Source organism: Scyliorhinus torazame, chromosome 22 (assembly GCF_047496885.1).
Source record: "Scyliorhinus torazame isolate Kashiwa2021f chromosome 22, sScyTor2.1, whole genome shotgun sequence".
Taxonomy (NCBI): Eukaryota; Metazoa; Chordata; class Chondrichthyes; order Carcharhiniformes; family Scyliorhinidae; genus Scyliorhinus; species Scyliorhinus torazame.
Window position 1 is genome coordinate 11,273,737 of NC_092728.1, and position 24,815 is coordinate 11,298,551.

General features: G+C 58.4%; 1 protein-coding gene across 2 annotated transcripts in view; it reads left to right on the forward strand.

The window, feature by feature from the left end:
* fam120c (family with sequence similarity 120 member C) overlaps positions 1-19,448 on the forward strand; it is a 59,140-nt gene extending 39,692 nt beyond the window's left edge. Inside the window, exons 9-17 of one of the 2 annotated variants that reach the window (XM_072487879.1) lie at positions 2,955-3,194; positions 6,075-6,246; positions 8,720-8,969; positions 10,353-10,467; positions 12,773-12,982; positions 13,509-13,710; positions 15,221-15,359; positions 18,479-18,563; positions 18,756-19,448. In XM_072487879.1, the coding sequence (XP_072343980.1) occupies positions 2,955-3,194; positions 6,075-6,246; positions 8,720-8,969; positions 10,353-10,467; positions 12,773-12,982; positions 13,509-13,710; positions 15,221-15,359; positions 18,479-18,563; positions 18,756-19,076 (1,734 nt within the window). In that variant the 3' untranslated portion in view covers positions 19,077-19,448. The remainder of the gene's footprint in view (positions 1-2,954; positions 3,195-6,074; positions 6,247-8,719; positions 8,970-10,352; positions 10,468-12,772; positions 12,983-13,508; positions 13,711-15,220; positions 15,360-18,478; positions 18,564-18,755) is intronic. The other variant, XM_072487880.1, reaches the window with a different exon arrangement.
* Positions 19,449-24,815: the final 5,367 nt, after the last annotated feature.

Genomic DNA, 24,815 nt, shown 5'->3' on the forward strand with positions numbered 1-24,815 from the left:
AGTCTGCACCGGCTCTTGGAAAGAGCACCCTACCCAAGGTCAACACCTCCATTCTATCCCCATAACCCAGTAACCCCACCCAACACTAAGGGCAATTTTGGACACTAAGGGCAATTTATCATGGCCAATCCACCTAACCTGCACATCTTTGGACTGTGGGAGGAAACCGGAGCACCCGGAGGAAACCCACGCACACACTGGGAGGATGTGCTGACTCCGCACAGACAGTGACCCAAGCCGGAATCAAACCTGGCACCCTGGAGCTGTGAAGCTATTGTGCTATCCACAATGCTACCGTACTGCCTTCTTTCCACAATGCTACCGTGCTGCTTTCTTAATTACGCACTCATTCTGCAAGATTACCTTTAGAGAATCCTGGACTAGGACTCCCAAGTCCCTTTGCACTTCAGCGTTATGAATTTTGTCACCGTTTAAAAAATAGTCCATGCCTCTATTCTTTTTTCCAAAGTGCAAGACCTCGCACTTGCCCACGTTGAATTTCATCAGCCATTTCTTGGACCACTCTCCTAAACTGACTAAATCTTTCTGCAGCCTCCCCACCTCCTCCATACTACCTGCCCCTCCACCTATCTTTGTATCATCGGCAAACTTAGCCAGAATGCCCCCAGTCCCGTCATCTAGATCGTTAATATATAAAGAGAACAGCTGTGGCCCCAACACTGAACCCTGCGGGACACCACTCGTCACCGGTTGCCATTCCGAAAAAGAACCTTTATCCCAACTCTCTGCCTTCTGCCTGACAGCCAATCGTCAATCCATGTTAGTACCTTGCCTCGAATACCATGGGCCCTTATTTTACTCAGCAGTCTCCCGTGAGGCACCTTATCAAAGGCGTTTTGGAAGTCAAGATAGATAACATCCATTGGCTCTCCTTGGTCTAACCTATTTGTTATCTCTTCAAAGAACTGGTCCCAGGTTCGATTCCCGGCTTGCGCCACTGTCTGTGTGGAGTCTGCACATTCTCCCCGTGTCTGCATGGGTTTCCTCCGGGTGCTCCGGTTTCCTCCCACAATCCAAAGATGTGCAGGTTAGGTGGATTGCTAAAATTGCCCTTTGAGTCCAAAAAGTTTAGTTGGGGTTACTGGGTTAGAAGTGTGGGCTTAAATGGGGTGCTCTTTCCAAGAGCTGGTGCAGACTCGATGGGCCGATTGGCCTCCTTCTGCACTGTAAATTCTATGAAAATGCATTATCTCATGTGTCTGGATTAAACTCCATCTGCCATCTCTCTGCCCAAGTCTCCAACCGATCTATATCCTGCTGTATCCTCTGACAGTCCTCATCGCTATCCGCAATTCCACCAACCTTTGTGCCTTCATCAAACTTACTAATCAGGCCACTTACATTTTCCTCATTTATATATGCTACAAACAGCAACAGTCCCAGCACTGATTCCTGCGGAACACGACTAGTCACAGCCCTCCATTCAGAAAAGCACCCTTCTACTACTGCCCTTTGTCTTCTACGACTGAGCCAGTTCTGTATCCATCTTGCCACCTCTGATCCTGTGTGACTTCACCTTCTGTCCCAGTCTGCCATGTGGGACCCTATTCAAAGGCCTTCGTGAAGTCATGTAGACACCATCCACTGCCCTACCATCATCAATCTCCGTTGTCACTTCCTCGAAAAACTCGGATCATATTAGTGAGACACACAACCTCCCCTTCACAAAACTATACATAGAAAATAGAAGCAGGAGGAGGCCATTCAGCCCTTCGAACCTGCTCCGCCATTCATTCTGATTATGGCTGATCAGAGCAGCACGGTGGTGCAGTGATTAGCACTGCTGCCTCACGGTGCCGAGGTCCCAGGTTCGATCCCGTCTCTGGGTCACTGTGTGGAGTTCGCACATTCTCCCCGTGTTTGCGTGGGTTTCGCCCCCACAACCCAAAGATGGGCAGGGCAGGTGGATTGGCCACGCTAAATGGCCCCTTAATAAAAAAAATGAATTGGGTACTCTAAATTTATAAAATAAAATGATCATGGCTGATCATCAATACCCTGATCCTGCCTTCCTCCCCCCCCCCCCCCCCCCCCAATATCCCTTTAGCCCCAAGAGCAACATCTAATTCCTCCTTGAAATTACACAACATTTTCGTTTCAACTGCTTCCTGTGGGAGTGAATTCCACAGATTCACCGCTCCCTGGGTGAAGGAATTTCTCCTCACCTCAGTCCGAAAAGGTTTACCCCTTACCCTTAAACTATGACCCCTAGTTCTGGACTTCCCCCACCATTGGGAAGATACTTTCTGAATCTATCCTGTTAGAATTTTATGTTTCTATGAGATCCCCTCTCACTCTTCCACTCCAGTGAATATCATCCTAACCGACTCAGTCTCTCCTCATATGACAGTCCCGCCCTCCCAGGAACCAGCCTGGTAAACCTTTGCTGCACTCTCCCTCGAGAGCAAGAACATCCTTCCTCAGGCATGGACACCAAAGCTGCTCACAATACTCCAGGTGTGGCCTCACCAAGGCCTTGTATAATTGCAATGAAACACCCCAGCTCCTCTAATCCTCTCGCTACTAAGTCTTTACCGCCTGCTGTACCTGCCTGCTTCCTTTCAGCAACTGATGCACAAGGACACCAAGGTCTCGCTGAGTATCCACTTCTCTCGGTGTATACCTATTCAATAATCTACCTCGCTATATTTGCAATTAAAGCAATGAGAAGATTTTTTTTTTTGTAAACACAGCAGCTTGTTGTGATCTCGAAGCTGCTGCCTGAGGCGGTGGTAGCAGATTCAATGGGACACTCAAAAGGGGGAATTCAATAAATACTTGAAAAGCAATACTATCAGGGTTGGGAGTGAAGAGGGTTGTGGGTGGGTTGCTGCAAGGTGGGATTCATTGGATAGCTCTGTCAAAGCGTGAGCACAGGCAGAATGACCTCCTTCCCTGCATTCTGAGATTGTATGACTCTTCATTCGATGCAGGGTGCAATGGATGCCAGAGCTGGGAGCAGGCAGCCTCCAGCTCCCGTGGCCCAGGATGTGCCCACCACCCCCGTCAACCCCACCGCCCACATCCCGTCGTTACTCTCCATGCAAACCAGGAACCACATGGACATCACCACCCCGCCGCTGCCCCTTGTCGCACCGGAGGTCCTTCGCGTGGCAGACCACAGACACCGGAAGGGCCTCATGTACCCATACATCTATCAAGTCCTGACGATGGTGAGTGTTGGCGCTGATCTGACCGAGAACAAGTACGTGTCGGCGCACAGATCACAGGCGAAGGGTGTTGTTTAGATTGGTACCTAAGGCACCTATAAAGGGAGACCGCTGGAGCAGGCAGGTAGTCGGTTGCAAGTGGACAGAGGTATTCAGCCATCGAGGGACTTTGAGGATTGGGATTGTTGTTCTTAAAGCAGTGCCGGTTATGGGGAGATTTAACAGATGTGTTTGATAATCATGAAGGTTTGTCATTGTGTGGACGGAGAAGATCGTCCCACCGGCAAGACGTCTGGCATATAAGGGCAGTGGAAGTAGTTTGAGCAGTAACTTTCAAAAGTGAATTGAGTACACTAAATGTATTTTAAAAAAATGATCATGCACTCCCTGAGCGCAGGTCCTCCGACAGCGCCGTGCTCCCCGAGCGCAGGTCCTCCGACAGCGCCGTGCTCCCCGAGCGCAGGTCCTCCGACAGCGCCGTGCTCCCCGAGCGCAGGTCCTCCGACAGCGCCGTGCTCCCCGAGCGCAGGTCCTCCGACAGCGCCGTGCTCCCCGAGCGCAGGTCCTCCGACAGCGCCGTGCTCCCCGAGCGCAGGTCCTCCGACAGCGCCGTGCTCCCCGAGCGCAGGTCCTCCGACAGCGCCGTGCTCCCCGAGCGCAGGTCCTCCGACAGCGCCGCGCTCCCCGAGCGCAGGTCCTCCGACAGCGCCGTGCTCCCCGAGCGCAGGTCCTCAGACAGCGCCGTGCTCCCCGAGCGCAGGTCCTCCGACAGCGCCGTGCTCCCCGAGCGCAGGTCTTCCGACAGCGCCGTGCTCCCCGAGTGCAGGTCTTCCGACAGCGCCGTGCTCCCCGAGCGCAGGTCCTCCGACAGCGCCGTGCTCTCCGAGCGCAGGTCCTCCGAAAGCGCCGCGCTCCTCGAGCGCAGGTCTTCCGATAGCGCCGCGCTCCCCGAGCGCAGGTCCTCCGACAGTACCGTGCTCCCCGAGCGCAGGTCCTCCGACAGCGCCGTGCTCCCCGAGCGCAGGTCCTCCGACAGCGCCGCGCTCCCCGAGCGCAGGTCCTCCGACAGTACCGTGCTCCCCGAGCGCAGGTCATCCGACAGTACCGTGCTCCCCGAGCGCAGGTCCTCCGACAGCGCCGTGCTCCCCGAGTGCAGGTCCTCCGACAGCGCTGTGCTCCCCGAGCGCAGGTCCTCCGACAGCGCCGTGCTCCCCGAGCGCAGGTCCTCCGACAGCGCCGCGCTCCCCGAGTGCAGGTCCGCCGACAGCGCCGTGCTCCCCGAGTGCAGGTCCTCCGACAGCGCTGTGCTCCCCGAGCGCAGGTCCTCCGACAGCGCCGTGCTCCCCGAGCGCAGGTCCTCCGACAGCGCCGCGCTCCCCGAGTGCAGGTCCTCCGACAGCGCCGTGCTCCCCGAGTGCAGGTCCTCCGACAGCGCTGTGCTCCCCGAGCGCAGGTCCTCCGACAGCGCCGTGCTCCCCGAGCGCAGGTCCTCCGACAGCGCCGTGCTCCCCGAGCGCAGGTCCTCCGACAGCGCCGCGCTCCCCGAGCGCAGGTCCTCCGACAGTGCCGTGCTCCCCGAGCGCAGGTCATCCGACAGCGCCGCGCTCCCCGAGTGCAGGTCCTCCGACAGCGCCGTGCTCCCCGAGTGCAGGTCCTCCGACAGCGCCGTGCTCCCCGAGCGCAGGTCCTCCGACAGCGCTGTGCTCCCCGAGCGCAGGTCCTCCGACAGCGCCGTGCTCCCCGAGCGCAGGTCCTCCGACAGCGCCTCGCTCCCCGAGTGCAGGTCCTCCGACAGCGGCGTGCTCCCCGAGTGCAGGTCCTCCGACAGCGCTGTGCTCCCCGAGCGCAGGTCCTCCGACAGCGCCGTGCTCCCCGAGCGCAGGTCCTCCGACAGCGCTGTGCTCCCCGAGCGCAGGTCCTCCGACAGCGCCGCGCTCCCCGAGCGCAGGTCCTCCGACAGCACCGTGCTCCCCGAGCGCAGGTCCTCCGACAGCGCCGTGCTCCCCGAGCGCAGGTCCTCCGACAGCGCCGTGCTCCCCGAGCGCAGGTCATCCGACAGCGCCGTGCTCACCGAGCGCAGGTCCTCCGACAGTGCCGTGCTCACCGAGCGCCGGCCCTTAGACAGTGGCGCACTCCCCGAGCGCAGGTCCTCCGACAGTTCCGTGCTCTCCGAGCGCCGGCCCTTCGACAGCGGCGTGCTCCCTGAGCGCAGGTCCTCCGACAGTGCCCTGCTCTCCGAGTGCCGGCCCTTCGACAGTGCCGCGCTCCCCGGGCGCTGGCCTTCCGACAGTGCCATGCTCCCCGAGCGCCGGCCTTTTGACAGCGGCGCTGGTCCTACAGCGGCGCGCTCCCCGAGCGCTGGTCCTACAGCGGCGCGCTCCCCGAGCGCTGGTCCTACAGCGGCGCGCTCCCCGAGCGCTGGTCCTACAGCGGCGCGCTCCCCGAGCGCTGGTCCTACAGCGGCGCGCTCCCCGAGCGCTGGTCCTACAGCGGCGCGCTCCCCGAGCGCTGGTCCTACAGCGGCGCGCTCCCCGAGCGCTGGTCCTACAGCGGCGCGCTCCCCGAGTGCCGGCCCTCCGACTGTGGCGCGCTCCCCGAGCGCCGGCCCTCCGCCGTGCTCCCCGGACCTCCGACGGTGCCGGCCACTGCCTCGGCGCCAGCCGCCGAACATCAAAGTGCTTCATTAGCACTGACCCCAGTGAATTTCAGCCTGAGATTGGGAACACAAACACACGAACTCTCTGCGTTATGCCACTGTGGTGAATCCTGATTCATATGCTTTGCTCGCCCATGGGATTGATCGTGTTACCGTGAATGGTTGTGTGGATGGATTTCCTTCAAGAATTAATATGTGATTTTTATTCTCCCCTCCCCACTCCCCAGGGCGAGTTGAAGCTCCCTGTCTGCATTGAAGACGAGGCCAACAATGATTTGCCCCCTGCCACTTTGTTGTACAGATCAGCCCGGCAGTACATCTATGGCGTGCTTTTCAGTCTCTCTGAGACCCAGAGGAGGGCTGAACGTCTGGCCATGAGGAGGAGGATGCCAGTGGAAGGTATAGTTAGCAGTGAACGGCAAATGAGATGAGAGTTCTGTCCAAATTGAGGCAGAGTAAACCGGGCCTATATTCTTGGGAGCTTTGTAGAAGGAGAGAAATCTCATTGAAATGTGTAAAATTCTGAAAGGCTTTACTGGGGGGCCCCCGAGAGATTTCTCTGCTGTTGTGCACTGAATCTAAATAGCAGCAGTACTGAGGGGGCGCCACCGTGTAGGAGGAACAGTACTGAGGGAGAGCTGCGCTGTGGGAGGAACAATACTGTGGGAGAGCCGCAGTGTCGGAGAAACAGTACTGAGGGAGAGCCGCAGTGTCGGAGGAACAGTACTGAGGGAGAGCCGCAGTGTCGGAGGAACAGTACTGAGGGAGAGCCGCAGTGTCGGAGGAACAGTACTGAGGGAGAGCCGCAGTGTCGGAGGAACAGTACTGAGGGAGAGCCGCGCTGTGGGAGGAACAGGACTGAGGGAGAGCTGCAATGTCGGAGGAACAATACTGAGGTAGAGCCGCGCTGTGGGAGGAACAGTATTGAGGGAGAGCCGTGCTGTGGGAGGAACAGTAATGAGGGGGCACCGCCCTGTAGGAGGGGCAACACTGAGGGAGCGTAACGCTCCCTTAGTACTGTTCCTCCGGCACTGCGGCTCGCCCTCCGTACTGTTCCTTCGACAGCGCCGCACTGTCGGAGGTTCAGTGCTGAGGAATCCAAACGTCTTCCTCCAGAGAGATGGGGGGGGGGGGGGGCGGCGGGGGCACGATTATTTAGGACTGTGATGAGGAGACATTTCTTCACTCAAAGGGTTGTGAATATTGGGATTCCCCACCCCAGGTTGTGTGCGCTTCACCGCTGAAGACATTTAAGGCTGTGGTGTTTCAGGGAATCATTGGATAGGGGGAGCAGGCAGGTGGGCAAGTGGAGTTGAAGCCATGGTCACACTGAATGGGAGAAGCATGCTCGATGGAGCCACGGCCTGCTCCTCCCCTTTGCATTGTGTGAGGGCACTTTAATCCACGGACACGAGGCAGAGGTACGCGCAGCCCCTGTTGCGATAGAGGGAGCGTGACAACCTCCCCCACGATGCACACATCGGGAGCAAGAGTTAGGCCCTCGGGCCTACACTGCCATTCAATACAACACAATCATTGGCTGAACTGATTGTAACCTCAAACTTTCATCCCGGCCGACGCCTCCATAACCTTTCACCCCTCGTTAATCAAGATGAAGGGTGACGAGGAGCGGGGCAGGGAGGTGGCCGAGTTGAGACCAGTCTTGATCGTCTTGAATGGTGGAGCAGGCTGCAGGGACTGAATTGCCGACTCCTGCTTCTGGTTATCACAAGATAACCCTTCCGTTCCAGGTATCAATCCAGTTAGCCTTCTCTGAACTGCTTCCAATGCACTTACATCCATCCTCAAGGCAGGCAATCGATGCTGTTCAGAGTACTCCAGATGTGGTCCTCCAGATGTGGTCTCACCGATCTTCAGGGAAAGCCATCATAGGCTGCTCTCCCTTTCAAGAGAGGGTGACAGGAGGTGATTTAACCTGAAGGTCGCCACACCTCGGGCGAGGGGGCAAGGGTTGAGAAGGCAGGCTCTTCATGAATAAGCTCAGCCGGTGTGGGAATTGAACCCGTGCTGCTGGCCTCACTCCGCAGCCGTCCAGTCGAACCCGTATAACTGAAGCAGAACCTCTCTATGTTTGTGTTCAATCTACCCCCTCCCCCCTGCAATAAACAATAACATTCTATTCGCTTTCCGCACAGTGGCACCCGTGTGCACCGTCTACAACATGCACCGCAGCGACTCACCAAGACTCCTCCAGCAGCACCAACCCCGACAGTTAGAAAAAGCACTTGGGACGAAGGGGATGCAAGGATGTGGGGGAAAGCGGGATTTGGTTATTGAGTTGGATGATCAGCCATTATCATGATGAATGGTGGGGTAGGCTCGAAGGGCTGAATGGCCTCCTCCTATTTTCTATGTTTCTAACCCACGACCACAGGGATCCGAACCCCACCATGGCAGCCGGTGCAATTTAAATTCAATTTGTGATTTTTCTTTATCCCTGCGCAGATGTGGTTGCCACGCGTAGGGCTGGGCCGGACCTTCCCTAATTACCCTCGGGCTGATGGCAGAGGCGCAGTTAGGAGTCAATTACATTGCTGGAATCTGGAATTAGAAATCTAGTCTCAGACCCTCATCGATGGCAAAACCCCAACTGGTTCACTAATGTCCCTTTCGGGAGGGAACTCTGCCGTGCTTACTCGGTCTGGCCTACATATTATTCCAGACCCACAGGAATGCGGTCGACTCTTAAATGCCCCTCTGAAATGGCCCTTGCGAGACGATCAGTTCAAGGGGCAATTAGGATTATCGTCAATAGTCGCTGTGGACTGGATTTACAATTCCTGTTATTTACAGGGTATCCACCTACTTTCTGATTGTGTCTCTCTCCCTCTCTCTCTCGTGCTTCCATCAGTTCCTCCGGTCATCATCAAGGAGTGGTCAGCCTACAAGGGAAAGTCCCCCCAGACGCCCGAGCTGGTGACGGGGCTGACCTTCCGGGAGTGGACCTGCCCCAACCTGAAGAAGCTGTGGCTGGGCAAGGCGGTGGAGGACAAGAACCGGCGGATGAGGGCCTTCCTCGCCTGCATGAAGTCAGACACCCCCGGGATGCTGAACCCAGCCAACATCCCCACCCACCTGCTGCTGCTCTGCTGTGTCTTACGGTGAGTGCTGGGAGAGGGGGGGGGGGGTCAATCCCGGTCCCGGGTCACTGTCCGTGTGGAGTTTGCACATTCTCCTGATCTCTGCGTGGGTCTCACCCCCACAACACAAAGATGTGCAGGGTAGGTGGATTGGCTAAATTGCCCCTTAATTGGAAACATTTTTTGAAAAGATAAGCAGACTTGTCCCGGGGATGGTGGGGGACTGACTCCTAAAGAGAGATTGGGGGGGGGGGAAACTTAACCTGTATTCTCAAGCGTTTCAAAGAATGAGAAGTGATTTCATTGAAATCTGCAGAATACTGAAAGGACTAGACCGGGTCAATGGGTGTTAAATGTTTCCCCTGATCGGGGAGTCTAGAACCAGGGGGAACAATTTCAAAATAAAGGGGGGAGCCACTTGGGACCGAGAGGAGGAGAAATTTCTTTACACAGAGGGTGGGGAATCTTTGGAATTTTCTATCCCAGAGGGCAGTGGAAACTCGGTCATTGGGAATGTTGAAAGCAGAAATTGATAGATTCCTGATTAACAATAACAAAGGGGGGGGGGGGCATTGAAGTGTCGTAGAGAATGGCAGAGCAGGCTTGATGGGCTGAACGGCCTCCTTTTGTTGTATAGAATCTGGTGAGGCCACAGCTGGATTACTGTGTGCAATTCTGGTCGCCACATTATAGGAAGGATGTGATTACGCTGGAGGGGGGTGCAGAGGAGATTCACCAGGATGTTGCCTGGGATGGAACATTTCATTTGTGAAGAGAGGTTGGATAGGCTTGGGTTGTTTTCGCTGGAGCAGAGACGACTGAGGGGCGACCTGATCGAGGTGGACAGGATCATGAGGGGCATGGACAGGGTGGATAGGGAGCAGCTGTTCCCCGTAGTCATTTGGAAAGTTAAGCGAGGGTTAACCGTCTCTGCTGACAGGTGGGTTGGGAGCCAGAGGGACCTGAATTGGAGAGTAATAACAAAAGAACCAGAGGGCAGGTGAGGAATAAGCACTTTAAACTTGTCGAGCTGAGCTCTGGAATTCACTGGCTGAAAGGCTGGTGGACGCAGATTCAAGACTAACTATCGAAAGACATTTAAGAGGGGCAGAAAATGCCCCTCACCGTGGCGGCATCATCCTCTAATTCTACTCGTCCCCTCAATATCTTTCTCTTCCTTTCCCCCTCGAGTGTTTATCCAACTTCCTCAACACTATTCACTTCAAATGCACCCGATCTTGCTGCTCTCTGGGTAAACACTGTTTCCCTTGTTGGATTTGTTAGTGAATAGCCGCTGCATACTCACTGTTGTCATCCACTCCTGACCTGGATCCTTGTGCCTGGCCCCTTCTCCCGGGCCTTGTTTGCAATTCAGTACCAGTAGAGTTCTGTCTTCCTTTGCAGGTATATGATGCAGTGGCCGGGCAGCAGGATCCTGCACAGGTATGAGCTGGACGCGTTCCTGGCGCAGGCTGTCTCAACAAAACTCTACGAACCAGACCTGCTGCAGGAGCTGAAGGTACGTGCAACTACAGAGGGGCGGGTGTTGCTTGTCAAACTTCCCACTTGCATCGTGCCTGGTTAAAGCCGAGGGGAACTTAGCGGAGCATGCCCGCTGGCTTGTCATTGGCACAGCGTCGCAAGATTGTGAGCTCATACCTAACTGGAGCGTGGGATGGTCAGCGCTGAGGAGGTGCCGCAGCGTGGGAGGGTCAGCGCTGCAGGAGCGCCGCAGCGTGTGAGGGTCAGCGCTGTGGGAGGTCAGCGCTGCGGGAGCGCCGCAGCGTGGGAGGGTCAGCGCTGTGGGAGGTCAGCGCTGCCGCAGCGCGTGAGGGTCAGCGCTGTGGGAAGTCAGCGCTGCAGGAGCGCCGCAGCGTGGGAGGGTCAGCGCTGTGGGAAGTCAGCGCTGCAGGAGCGCCGCAGCGTGGGAGGGTCAGCGCTGCGGGAGCGCCGCAGCGTGGGAGGGTCAGCGCTGCAGGTGCACCGCAGCGTGGGAGGGTCAGCGCTGTGGGAGGTCAGCGCTGCAGGAGCGCCGCAGCGTGAGGGTCAGCGCTGTGGGAGGTCAGCGCTGCAGGAGCGCTGCAGCGTGTGATGGTCAGCGCTGTGGGAGGTCAGCGCTGCAGGAGCGCCGCAGTGTGTGAGGGTCAGCGCTGTGGGAGGTCAGCGCTGCGGGAGCGCCGCAGCGTGGGAGGGTCAGCGCTGTGGGAGGTCAGCGCTGCAGGAGCGCCGCAGCGTGGGAGGGTCAGCGCTGCGGGAGGTCAGCGCTGCGGGAGCGCCGCAGCGTGGGAGGGTCAGCGCTGTGGGAGGTCAGCGCTGCAGGAGCGCCGCAGCGTGGGAGGGTCAGCGCTGCGGGAGGTCAGCGCTGCGGGAGCGCCGCAGCGTGGGAGGGTCAGCGCTGCGGGAGGTCAGCGCTGTGGGAGCGCCGCAGCGTGGGAGGGTCAGCGCTGCAGGAGCGCCGCAGCGTGGGAGGGTCAGCGCTGCGGGAGTGCCGCAGCGTGGGAGGGTCAGCGCTGTGGGAGGTCAGCGCAGCGGGAGCGCCGCAGCGTGGGAGGGTCAGCGCTGTGGGAGCGCCGCAGAGTGGGAGGGTCAGCGCTGCAGGAGCGCCGCAGCGTGGGAGGGTCAGCGCTACGGGAGTGCCGCAGCGTGGGAGGGTCAGCGCTGTGGGATGGTCAGCGCTGCGGGAGCGCCGCAGCGTGGGAGGGTCAGCGCTGCAGGTGCGCCGCAGCGTGGGAGGGTCAGCGCTGTGGGAGATCAGCGCTGCAGGAGCGCCGCAGCGTGGGAGGGTCAGCGCTGCGGGAGCGTCGCAGCGCGGGAGGGTCAGCGCTGTGGGGGTGCCGCAGCGCGGGAGGGTCAGCGCTGTGGGGGTGCCGCAGCGCGGGAGGGTCAGCGCTGCGGGAGCGCCGCAGCGTGGGAGGGTCAGCGCTGCGGGGGCGTCGCAGCGCGGGAGGGTCAGCGCTGTGGGGGTGCCGCAGCGCGGGAGGGTCAGCGCTGTGGGGGAGGGTCAGCGCTGTGGGGTGCCGCAGCGTGGGAGGGTCAGCGCTGAGGGAGCGCCGCAGCGTGGGAGGGTCAGCGCTGCGGGAGCGCGGCAGCGTGGGAGGGTCAGCGCTGCGGGAGCGCTGCAGCGTGGGAGGGTCAGCGCTGTGGGAGCGCCGCAGCGTGGGAGGGTCAGCGCTGTGTGGGTGCCGCAGCGCGGGAGGGTCAAAAACTGTCCACATTCTCGCACTCTCCCAAGTTCCGCCTTTTAAAATAAATAAGTTTAAGAGTACCCGATTATTTTTTTTCCAATTTAGCGTGGCCAATCCACCTAACCTGAACATCTTTGGGTTGTGGGGGTGAAACCCACCAGACACTGGGAGAATGTGCAAACGCCACACAGTGACCTGGGGCCGGAATCAAACCCGGGTCCTCAGCGTGGTAGGTAGCAGTGCTAACCACATTGCCGCCCTCTCCTTAGGTAAAGATGCCGAACTTCATCATCATCATCATGTTCACCCATTTCTTGAGAAAAGGGCCGAACCGTGATGCACTTTCTCTAATCCCTTGGATTTTTCTCGACAAAGTGGAGACCAGAATTGTTGGAAGTTGGCACTTTCACATGTTGGTACAACCAATATTGGGTCAGGGCAGGATCATACCCAGCGCCGAGATCATACCCAGCGCCGATTCTGCCTCGTGGTGTGAACCACACCCAGTGGAACGAGCAAGCCTCTCCGGTTTTGGAGGCCAGGAATCGGGTGTTGGGGCTGGAGCGGGTGAAAAGATTTGAATGGAACACTGGTGTTTCTAACCTGCCGATCCACTTTTCTTGTTTAACCCTCGTCAAGATCGACAAGCTGGATGCCCGTGGGATCCAGCTCGCCGCCCTCTTCATGAGCGGCGTAGACACCGCGCTCTTCGCCAATGATGCCTGTGGTCAGCCCATTCCCTGGGAGCACTGCTGTCCCTGGATTTACTTCGACGGGAAGCTCCTGCACAGCAAATTGGTCCGGGCCACCCGCGAGAGGGCCCCCCTCATTGACCTCTGTGATGGTCAGGTAAGCATTTTTGCCTTCTGCTGTTCACTCGCATTGTGAGATTGCTGCGATTAAAATAAACTGAGGATGCACTTCCAGCTTAAAATAACTTCCTTGGGGAAAGCAGGCAGAGCCAATAAATTCCATTTACTGTCTCTCTCTCTCTCTCTCTTTTGTGCCATGTTGTAATTATGCCCTCCGGCGACTGGTAGCGCTATAGTGCCCCAGAACTACGTTTCCCTGCCCTGTACTGCAGTCAAGAGTCACCACTGCTCGAAACCAACTTCTGCACTCCCCAAACAATCCCAGACTGTGCCTTTCAAAATGTAAATATCGAAAACGGCCGGGTATTTAAAAACCAGTGCAGGATGTCTGACTCGGGGGTGGGGTGGAGTTTGGTGGGGGGGGGGGGGGGGCTTGGCCTTGTTGCAATGATTGTGTCCTCGAGCCCGCTTTCACACTTGATCAATGTTATGACGTTTGCAATACTCTCGGCTTATTTCTTGCTCATCTTCCTCACTTCTCTCACCCCCCCCCCCCATTGCAGGCAGACCAGGTCGCCAGGGTGGAGAAGATGAGACAGAGCATCCTGGAAGGGCTGAATCTGAGCCGCCAGCCCATGCTGCCCCCCCCGATGCCGCCACCGACCTTTGTACCGCCGATGATGGCACCTTTCTACCCCATGCCGATGTACGGCCGGCCTTTCGGGCCAGTTCCACCCCCTCAGGGCAGGGGCAGGAGTTTCGCCGGTGAGTGCTGGGGTGGAGACTGGGCGAGCACTAAGCTAGGGGAGCGCGGGCACGTAACATCCTCCCCACCCAGCCCACCGAGTTACCCTTTACTGGTGAAGTTTGCAAAACATCAGGACCCGCTGGGTGAACTGACGCAGGTCTCAGCTGTCGGAACATCTCGGGTTTGATCGCCCGTTGCAGAAGACCCCCTGTCCCCCGGTGGCAGTGCAACACTCCTACAGTACAGTCCTCTGGGTCAGTACTGAGGGAGCGCTGCACTGTTGTGGGAGGGTCAGTGCTGTGGGAGCGCCGCCCTGTCAGAGGCAGTGCTGAGGGAGCGCCGCACTGTCTGTGGGGGAGGGGGTCAGTGCTGAGGGAGTGCCACACTGTTGTGGGGGGTCAGTGCTGAGGGAGCGCCGCACTGTCTGGGGGAGGGGGGTCAGTGCTGAGGGAGTGCCACACTGTTGTGGGGGTCAGTGCTGAGAGAGCACCGCACTGTCTCTGGGGGAGGGGATCCGTGCTGAGGGCGTGCCACACTTGTGGAGGGGGGGGGGGGGGGTCAGTGCTGAGGGAGCGCCGCATAGCTGGAGGGCCAGTACTGAGGGCGTCACGCACCGTCTGTGGGGGAGGGGGTCAGTGCTGAGGGAGCAGTGGGTTGGGGAGGGGGAGGTCAGTACTGAGGGCGTCCTGCACTGTCCGTTGAGATGGGTCAGTGCTGAGGGAGCGCCGCACTGTCAGAGGGTCAGTACTGAGGGAGTGCTGCACTGTCAGAGGGTCAGTACTGAGGGAGTGCCGCACTGTCGGAGGGTCAGTACTGAGGGAGTGCCGTACTGTCGGAGGGTCAGTACTGGGGGAGTGCCGCACTGTCGGAGGGTCAGTACTGAGGGAGTGCCGCACTGTGGGAGGGTCAGTACTGAGGGAGCGCTGCACTGTCGGAGGGTCAGTGCTGAGGGAGTGCCGCACTGTCGGAGGGTCAGTGCTGAGGGAGTGCCGCACTGTCAGAGGGTCAGTACTGAGGGAGCGCTGCACTGTTGGAGGGTGAGTGCTGAGGGAGTGCCGCACTGTGGGAGGGTCAGTACTGAGGGATTGCCGCACTGTCAGAGGGTCAGTACTGAGGCAGTGCTGCACTGTCAGAGGGTCAGTACTGAGGGAGCGCTGCACTGTCAGAGGGTCAGTACTGAGGGATTGCCGCACTGTCAGAGGGTCAGTACTGAGGGAGCGCTGCACTGTCGGAGGGTCAGTGCTCAGGGAGCGGAGTCGGGTGTGGGAGAGGAGACGATAGATTTCACCTTGTGGTAATATCAATGGGCCAGGTATCCAGTGTCCCCAGGCTAACGATCCGGGGACACCGGTTCAAATCCCATAAGGCAGCTGGTGGAATTTAAATTCATCAAATAAAATCTGGAATTGACTCCGTAATGGCGACGGTTATCGGGCGTCGGGTGAGCAGGATAAAGCAGGTGTTTTCTCTTCAGGTTTTTGTTTTTCCTTTTGGGGTTGTGACCTTGTTCTCTTCCCCCTCCTCCAGGGATCCAGCAGATCCCTCATCAGGGAGGGAAGCTGGAGATTGCCGGAATGGTGGTGGGGCAGTGGGCCGGGAGCCGGCCAGCCCGAGGCCGGGGTTCGCTCAACCTACAGGTCGTCTGCGTCGGAGGACACGGGAGAGGGTGAGTACGGCAGCGGCATGGAGTCTTTCCTTTCCTGACCCCCCCCCCCCCCCCCGGCGAGGTCCCAGAGGCGCATTGATTGTGGTGATGTCAGTGCAGGCGATCAAATCTCTCCACGGCAGCTGGTGGAATTTACATTTAATTGCTAAAATCGGGAATTAAAAAGCAGTAACGGCAACCGTGAAACGGTCATCGATTGTCGTAACGACCCATCCGGTTCACTGATGTCTCTTTGGAGAGGGAAATCTGCCGTCCTTACCCGGTCAGGCCTACATGTGACTCCAGACCCCCACAGCAATGTGGACAACACTTTAACTGACCCCAAAATGGTTCGAGCGACATGCTCAGTTCAAGAGGTTATTACGGCTGGGCAACATAAGCTGGTCCTTGTTGGTGCTGCCGACACTCCAAGAAAGAAGCAAGCTCTGGTCGAGCCAGGACAAGATGCTGAATAAATCTTCAGATCCTTTTACAAATCACTGGTTCGGCCCACCTTCAGTATTGTGGCCAAACTCCGGCCCCAGCACTCCAGGAAGGGCATGTAAGCACTTTGGAGAAGGTGCAGAGGAGATTTGCCAGAACGGATGAGGGAGGTTTGTTCAATGTGGGGAGAGAGACTGGGAGAAGCTAGGACCATTCTTCTCGGGCGGAGAAGTGAAGTTTTAAATCGGGGCGTTCACAGTCACGAGGGGGGGTTTCCGATTGAGGGAATAGGCGGAAGTTTCCTGGTGGCAGCAGCGTCGGTAATCGGAGAGGGGGATATTTTTGACACAGCAAGTTGTTGTGATCTAGAGGCGCTGCCTGAAAGGGTGGTGTAATCCGATTCATCGCACAGACTGCAGCGGTTCAAGAAGGCAGCTTGACCAGCACCTTCTCAGGGCAATTGGGGATGGGCAACACATGCTAGTCTAGCCAGTGACACCGCCTGTAAAAACTGAACCAAAAAAAAGACACTTTGTTCAAGCACTTGCTCTCCATGGGGCGCTTTCTTCTGCTGTCCGTGAGGGCGCTCGCTCGCTCTCCGTGTGGGCGCTCGCTCGCTCTCCGTGAGGGCGCTCGCTCGCTCTCCGTGAGGGCGCTCGCTCGCTCTCCGTGAGGGCGCTCGCTCGCTCTCCGTGAGGGCGCTCGCTCGCTCTCCGTGAGGGCGCTCGCTCGCTCTCCGTGAGGCGCTCGCTCGCTCTCCGTGAGGGCGCTCGCTCGCTCTCCGTGTGGGCGCTCGCTCGCTCTCCGTGTGGGCGCTCGCTCGCTCTCCGTGTGGGCGCTCGCTCGCTCTCCGTGTGGGCGCTCGCTCGCTCTCCGTGTGGGCGCTCGCTCGCTCTCCGTGTGGGCGCTCGCTCGCTCTCCGTGTGGGCGCTCGCTCGCTCTCCGTGTGGGCGCTCGCTCGCTCTCCGTGTGGGCGCTCGCTCGCTCTCCGTGTGGGCGCTCGCTCGCTCTCCGTGTGGGCGCTCGCTCGCTCTCCGTGTGTGTGCTCGCTCTCCGTGAGGGCGCTCGCTCGCTCTCCGTGTGGGCGCTCGTTCGCTCTCCGTGAGGGCGCTCGCTCGCTCTCCGTGAGGGCGCTCGCTCGCTCTCCGTGAGGGCGCTCGCTCGCTCTCCGTGAGGGCGCTCGCTCGCTCTCCGTGAGGGCGCTCGCTCGCTCTCCGTGTGGGCGCTCGCTCGCTCGCTCTCCGTGTGTGTGCTCGCTCTCCGTGAGGGCGCTCGCTCGCTCTCCGTGAGGGCGCTCGCTCGCTCTCCGTGAGGGCGCTCGCTCGCTCTCCGTGAGGGCGCTCGCTCGCTCGCGCTCCGTGTGGGCGCTCGCTCGCTCTCCCTGTGGGCGCTCGCTCGCTCTCCGTGAGAGCGCTCGCTCGCTCTCCGTGTGGGCGCTCGCTCGCTCTCCCTGTGGGCGCTCGCTCGCTCTCCCTGTGGGCGCTCGTTCGCACTCCGAGTGGGCGCTCGCTCGCTCTCCGAGTGGGCGCTCGCTCGCTCTCCGAGTGGGCGCTCGCTCGCTCTCCGAGTGGGCGCTTGCTCGCTCTCCGTGTGGGCGCTCGCTCGCTCTCCGTGTGGGCGCTCGCTCGCTCTCCGTGTGGGCGCTCGCTCGCTCTCCGTGTGGGCGCTCGCTCGCTCTCCGTGTGGGCGCTCGCTCGCTCTCCGTGTGGGCGCTCGCTCGCTCTCCGTGTGGGCGCTCGCTCGCTCTCCGTGTGGGCGCTCGCTCGCTCTCTGTGTGGGCGCTCGCTCGCTCTCCGTGTGGGCGCTCGCTCGCTCTCCGTGTGGGCGCTCGCTCGCTCTCCGTGTGGGCGCTCGTTCGCTCTCCGTGAGGGCGCTCGCTCGCTCTCCGTGAGGGCGCTCGCTCGCTCTCCGTGAGGGCGCTCGCTCGCTCTCCGTGTGGGCGCTCGCTCGCTCTCCGTGTGTGTGCTCGCTCTCCGTGAGGGCGCTCGCTCGCTCTCCGTGAGGGCGCTCGCTCGCTCTCCGTGAGGGCGCTCGCTCGCTCTCCGTGAGGGCGCTCGCTCGCTCTCCGTGAGGGCGCTCGCTCGCTCGCGCTCCGTGTGGGCGCTCGCTCGCTCTCCGTGTGGGCGCTCGCTCGCTCTCCGTGTGGGCGCTCGCTCGCTCTCCGTGAGGGCGCTCGCTCGCTCTCCGTGTGGGCGCTCGCTCGCTCTCCCTGTGGGCGCTCGTTCGCACTCCGAGTGGGCGCTCGCTCGCACTCCGAGTGGGCGCTCGCTCGCTCTCCGAGTGGGCGCTCGCTCGCTCTCCGAGTGGGCGCTCGCTCGCTCTCCGAGTGGGCGCTCGCTCGCTCTCCGAGTGGGCGCTCGCTCGCTCTCCGAGTGGGCGCTCGCTCGCTCTCCGAGTGGGCGCTCGCTCGCTCTCCGTGTGGGCGCTCGCTCGCTCTCCGTGTGGGCGCTCGCTCGCTCTCCGTGTGGGCGCTCGCTCGCTCTCCGTGTGGGCGCTCGCTCGCTCTCCGTGTGGGCGCTCGCTCGCTCTCCGTGTGGGCGCTCGCTCGCTCTCCGTGTGGGCGCTCGCTCGCTCTCCGTGTGGGCGCTCGCTCGCTCTCCGTGTGGGCGCTCGCTCTCTGCGTGCTCGCGCTCTCCCTTCCCCACTTGTCCATTGCTAACCTTGGATTGCATTTGTATCTGTCTCCCCTTCAAAAGGCAAATGAAGGACTCGGCACCAACCGGTAGAGGACCCCGGGTGAACAGCGCGAGGAACGGAACGGCCACCAGTGAAGGCAGCCAGGTAATGGCGAGCTCTCCCCCGTGCTGGTTTACACTGGGTGTCAGGGGGACGGGAGCGGGGCGCAGTTGGCACTTTGCGGAACGTGCCTGACTCACCACCCCCACGTTGTCATTTTGTTGCGGACAGTAATTGAGTTGTCTCTCACTCTCTCTCTCTCTCACCCTCTCCCATCCTCATTTCCGAAATGCACAGCAGAACCCAGTGGCCGTTAGTACATCCGCGCCGAGTGAGTCTCCCGGTGGGGCTCTCGGCCCCCAGAGCCCCCAGCTGGAGGAGGAGAAGGAAGCGCCAGTGATGCCCGCGGAGAGCCAGGAGCCCAGCGACAGCCAGGCTCAGCTAAACGGGAGCCCGAAGATGGAGGAGGAACCGCAGCCTCCCGCCCTATCGCCAAGTGCCTTAAAGAGGGACAGTGACCTTTGCAATAGTATTTCTCACCTCAATGCACTAAAGACAGGTGACAGCTGCCACTGGGAGCAGAGAGCGGAAGCTGCCATCCGCCAGAAGGAGGAATAAAGCACGGCCCCACCCATTTCTCCCTCCTCCCTGCATCAGCCGGGACCTGCTCTTCCACATTTCCCCTTTATTTTGGTTATGGGGGGAGAGGGGGTTGGGGCAGGGGGCAGAGGAACTGGGCAGGTTATAGAAAATCTGAAAAATACATGTTTCTGATATCCGATTGGTTACGCGGTGAGGTTTCTTCATCCCAGCATCGCTTCCCCTGGCTTTCATCAGCTGTCGCTGGTATGGGGGCTGCAGGGAGAATCCCCCTGGGCTTTAGGCAGCTTGAACACGGTCTGCAAGACCTGCGTTAGACCGCGCACGAGGAACCGGCCCAGTGTCAATTCTCCTGTTCCTGCTTTAAGTTTAATACTCTTATAATGGCGTATCCCAGAAGATCCTCTTGGATATTATCTGCATGATTATCTCTTTTGCACTCTCTCTTCCTCTCTGCCTGTGTGTCTCTCTCTCTACCTGTCTGTCTCTCTCTCTCTCTCTGCCTATCTGTCTCTCTCTCTCTCTCTGCCTATCTGTCTCTCTCTCTCTCTCTGCCTATCTGTCTCTCTCTCTCTGCCTGCCTGTCTCTCTCTCTCTGCCTGTCTGTCTCTCTCTCTGCCTGTCTGTCTCTCTCTCTGCCTGTCTGTCTCTCTCTCTGCCTGTCTGTCTCTCTCTCTGCCTGTCTGTCTCTCTCTCTGCCTGTCTGTCTCTCTCTCTGCCTGTCTGTCTCTCTCTCTGCCTGTCTGTCTCTCTCTCTGCCTGTCTGTCTCTCTCTCTGCATGTCTGTCTCCCTCTCTGCATGTCTCTCTCCCTCTCTGCCCGTCTCGCTCTCTGCCTGTCTCTCTCTCTCTCTCTGCCTGTCTCTCTCTCTCTGCCTGTCTCTCTCTCTCTGCCTGTCTCTCTCTCTCTGCCTGTCTCTCTCTCTCTGCCTGTCTCTCTCTCTCTGCCTGTCTCTCTCTCTCTCTGCCTGTCTCTCTCTCTCTCTGCCTGTCTCTCTCTCTCTGCCTGTCTCTCTCTCTCTGCCTGTCTCTCTCTCTCTGCCTGTCTCTCTCTCTCTCTGCCTGTCTCTCTCTCTCTGCCTGTCTCTCTCTCTCTGCCTGTCTCTCTCTCTCTGCCTGTCTCTCTCTCTCTGCCTGTCTCTCTCTCTCTGCCTGTCTCTCTCTCTCTGCCTGTCTCTCTCTCTCTGCCTGTCTCTCTCTCTCTGCCTGTCTCTCTCTCTCTGCCTGTCTCTCTCTCTCTGCCTGTCTCTCTCTCTCTGCCTGTCTCTTTCTCTCTCTGCCTGTCTCTTTCTCTCTCTGCCTGTCTCTTTCTCTCTCTGCCTGTCTCTTTCTCTCTCTGCCTGTCTCTTTCTCTCTCTGCCTGTCTCTTTCTCTCTCTGCCTGTCTCTTTCTCCCTCTGCCTGTCTCTCTCTCCCTCTGCCGTCTCTCTCTCCCTCTGCCTGTCTCTCTCTTTCTCTCTCTCTGCCTCTCTCTGTCTGTCTGCCTCTCTCTCTCTTTGTGCCTCTGCCTGTCTGCGGATGCTGACGGATTTGTCATTGTCGGGGTTGGGGCAGGCAGTGTCGCACTGCTCGTGTATCACCGCCAGTGCAGTATAACTGCAGTTTATTTTGGAAAGGCCCTCCCACTTTCTTTTGTTTCCAATTGACAACCTGAGGCCATCTGGTCCCGGGATCCAGCGAGCTCCCTCCGGGCAGTATAACTCTCCTCCGACCCTCATCGAAACGTGTACTTTTTCCCCTGCGTGACGTTTTGGGGAGGGGGGGGGGGGGGGGGGCGGGGGGGTCCAGCCTTGCGTGAAGGGGTTGGTTTGAATGTCAGAAAGCAGCAGCAGATTGATATATATTTTTGGGCTGCTGAATAATGAGAGTATCTCACGTGCTGGTTAAAGTACAAAAAATGAGTGAGATTTTGAAAAGGATCTGGGTGATGGAGGGCGCGATGGATTGGCACGAGCTGAGGCGGGTGAGGTGGCGATTTAGCCGAGGAATTTAAAACGATATGGGCTGTGGATTCTCTTTCTGCTTTATCGACTGCCTTGCGGTCCATTAGGAAAAGAAGGCCCCCACCCCATACCAGATCCCCCTCAGGCCTGACTCCCTTGCCATTCCAACGGGTGGCCCGTTCCTGCGCCTCCCACAACATCACCGGCTCCCCCTGTGTCATGCTGATGGGTGATCCAAAACTAGGGAGTGTCCGGTCTGGATACTTTTCCGGTCTGGATACTTTTCAATCACCTCCCCATCTATCCCAAACCAACAGCCCCCCCCCCCCCCACTGCTGCCTACCAAAACCTCTGCTCTTAATTGTAGGTGTGGTGATATTGGGGGTGGGGGGGGGGGGGGGAGAGAAAATCTCCTGCGGCCAATTGTGTTTGGGGTTGTGGGCTTTTCGAAGGAATGTGAGGGTGTTTGCAATATCATGCCAAAGTCACCAGGTATAAACTTTTTTTTTTACGATTTGGGAACGTTTCCATTAAAATCAGCCCTGGCTCCTTTCCCTCCTGCCCCATCCCCGATCTCCCCTTTGTGAAAGCCTGTGTTCCCTGGACAACCCGTCTAAAGTTGTTCCCCCCTGCCCGCTTTGGCCTCCCCATTTGCTTTCCCCTGATTATCACCCCATAGAAATGGCGGGTTTTAACCACTCGCGGGGGGGGGGGGGGGGCGTGGCTTTGGGGCGGTTTGGATGCGGGGCGGGGGGGGGCGGGGTTGGCCAATTTTGGTTTAGCGGCTTGCCCACATTGCCCGGTGCACCCACCGCAGCCCCCCTGCCCGGTGCACCCACCGCAGCCCCCCTGCCCGGTGCACCCACCGCAGCCCCCCTGCCCGGTGCACCCACCGCAGCCCCCCTGCTATGAAGCCAAGAGGAAGAAAGAACAGTTTCTTGTTTTGAGACATGACAAGTCTCTGGTTGAAACACGTAACCGTTTATTAAAAGAAGAACCTGTGGGATGAACTGACAGAGCTACTCTGTATATATCAAAAAAAAAGGTGGTGTGGCTTGTAAAAGGTCCTCTAGCACTCGGGAGAGCAAGATTGCACTTTACAGCGTGAAACTTTAGCAAGGACCTGTCTGGAATCCAATGTCGAGAAAATCACTTCATATTGCTTTCCTGTTTTTATAGATCTATCCGTGTATATTTTATAAGGATAGATGTATAAGAGAAAGACTCTTCATACTGATAACAGGCAGTGCAAACACGCCATTCAGATTTGCGGACATGTGTGCACACGCCAGCAACGGTTCTGCCAATTGCCTCTCTGACTCTTTTTCTCTCCATGATAGAACTCCGCCGTCTCTCCTCCCCGGCCCCTTCCTCCCACAACGTATTCAGGATTCGTTAGAAAAGAGAGCCAAACAATTTATTTTAAAAAAAAGGACCCTTCACCAAAACCTGTCGGCATTCTTCGGTGGCTACTGGGTGGGGCCCCGATTCCTGTTGCAGAGTGGGTGGGTGAGGAAGCCCCTCAATGGATTCTGGTCAGGCACCCTCGCGAGCACACTTTTCCCCCCCTTTCCCACCCCCCCCCCCCCCCCCCCCACCCCAAAGAGGAAAGTGTGCCCGCTTTCCTTCAGCTGCCGCCATTACCACCCCGCACATACATCCCACAACCAGAGTGCAACTGGCTCAGCTGAGGGATTTTCCCCAGAACCGTTGCCGCTCGGAGCTCAAGCTCTAACTCCCAGGGCAAGCGGTCAGATCCGAGTGGGGGGGCCTTCAAGAGAAGAAAACTTTGACGTTGTTTCTCGTTCCGAATTTGCACACCTTCCAACCAGGCGGGTCAAATAGGGACAGACCTGCACCATCATTGTCGTGCCTGCCGTTTAGACCTGTATCCCCACGCTCTACAGTGGCGAACCCTGTACCTATGTACTCCCTGTACTCCTAATGTCTCCTGGTTTCAACAATGAGCAACAGTGACAATTCCAGCTGGACAGCTTCGAGTGGGGGTGGGAATATATTACTGAAAATTTCAAGTCATTGTAGCTGTTAAGTGGGAGCCCTCCTCTGCGACGAACGGATGGACAATAGAGCTTGCAGCGCCATGCAGCCCAGTGCTGGCTCTCCTAGTTGCTCTCTGTCCACCCCCCCCCTTGTCAGCATGGGCAGGCTGTCCCACACCAACCTTCCAGCGTGAAGAGCCACTCTTGTCACAAGTATGACACTTTGTTTTTCCTTCCGACACTCTCCCTCTCTTCTCCTTCCCCCTCCTTCCTTTCTCTCCCTCATCCCTTCTCCCTTTCTCCCCCTCACTCCTTCTCCCTTTCTCCCCCTCACTCCTCCTCCCTTTCTCCCTCCCCCTTTCTCTCTCCCTCCCTTTCTCTTCCCCCCCCCCCTCTCCCTGTCTCTCTCCCCCTCCCTGTCTCTCTCTCTCTCACTCCCTCCCTCCCCTCACTCCCTCTCCCTTTTTCCTCCCTGTCTCCCCCCTCTCCCTTTCTCCCCCCCCCGTCCCTTTCTCCCCCCCCTGTCCCTTTCTCTCCCCCCCCCTGTCCCTTTCTCTCTCCCTTTCTCCCCCCCCCTGTCCCTTTCTCTCCCCCCCTCTCCCTTTCTCTCCCCCCCTCTCCCCCCTCTCCCTTTCTCTCCCCCCCCTCTCCCTTTCTCTCCCCCCCCTCTCCCTTTCTCTCCCCCCCTTCTCCCTTTCTCTCCCCCCCCTCCCCCCCCTCCCTTTCTCTCCCCCCCCTCTCCCTTTCTCTCCCCCCCTCTCCCTTTCTCTCCCCCCCTCTCCCTTTCTCCCCCCCCCTCTCCCTTTCTCCCCCCCCCTCTCCCTTTCTCCCCCCCCTCTCCCTTTCTCCCCCCCCTCTCCCTTTCTCCCCCCCTCTCCCTTCTCCCCCCCCCCTCTCCCTTTCTCCCCCCCCTCTCCCTTTCTCCCCCCCCTCTCCCTTTCTCTCCCCCCCTTTCTCCCCCCCCTTCTCCCTTTCTCCCCCCCCCCTCTCCCTTTCTCTCCCCCCCTTTCTCCCCCCCCTCTCCCTTTCTCCCCCCCCCCTCTCCCTTTCTCCCCCCCCTCTCCCTTTCTACCCTCCCTTTCACCCCCCCCCCTCTTCCTTTCTCCCCCCCCTCTCCCTTTCTCCCCCTCCTCACTCATCAATAAGTACGTTCAAAGAACACGGGGAGATTTTCTTCACAATAACTGACGTGATTTAATTTTTGTTCTTTTTAAAAAAAAAAAACGAAAGACTAATTTCTGCTCAATCTTCTGCTCGAAGTTGAGCAAGGCGCAACCACGAAAGCGAGAAACCGCAACTAAAGAAAAAAAATACCAAAATGATTTTTAAAAAAAAGAATCATCTTCTGTGACAGGAACTCACTGTTAAAGCACACTAATAATAGTTTGGCTGGTTCTTAGACTGCGTCGCTAATATGCATGACTGGCACCCTCTCTTATCAAATAGAGATTGAGGTGTGTGTGTGTGTGTTTATTTTTAATATTTCTTTTTAACAACTGGATTGGGGATGGAGTGGAGGTCCCCAGACTGGGAGCAAAGAGTAGTTGGTGGGATGGGGAGAGGGAGAAAAGTGATTTATTTTGATCAAATCCAACCCCCCCCCCCCCCACCCCGGTAACTCCCAAGAACTGGATGTGTTTCCCAGGAGGGTAAAAACAATAAAATGGGATCTTCCTCGTGGGAGGGTCAACGGTTGAAAGGATGGCGCGGAAAAGGTTGGCGGGGGAGCGTGGGAATGGATCCTGAGGCAGGTTTAATTGATTGACAGCTCTTTGAAAGAGCCAGCAGACTGAATGGTCATCTGCTCCGCTCCCCC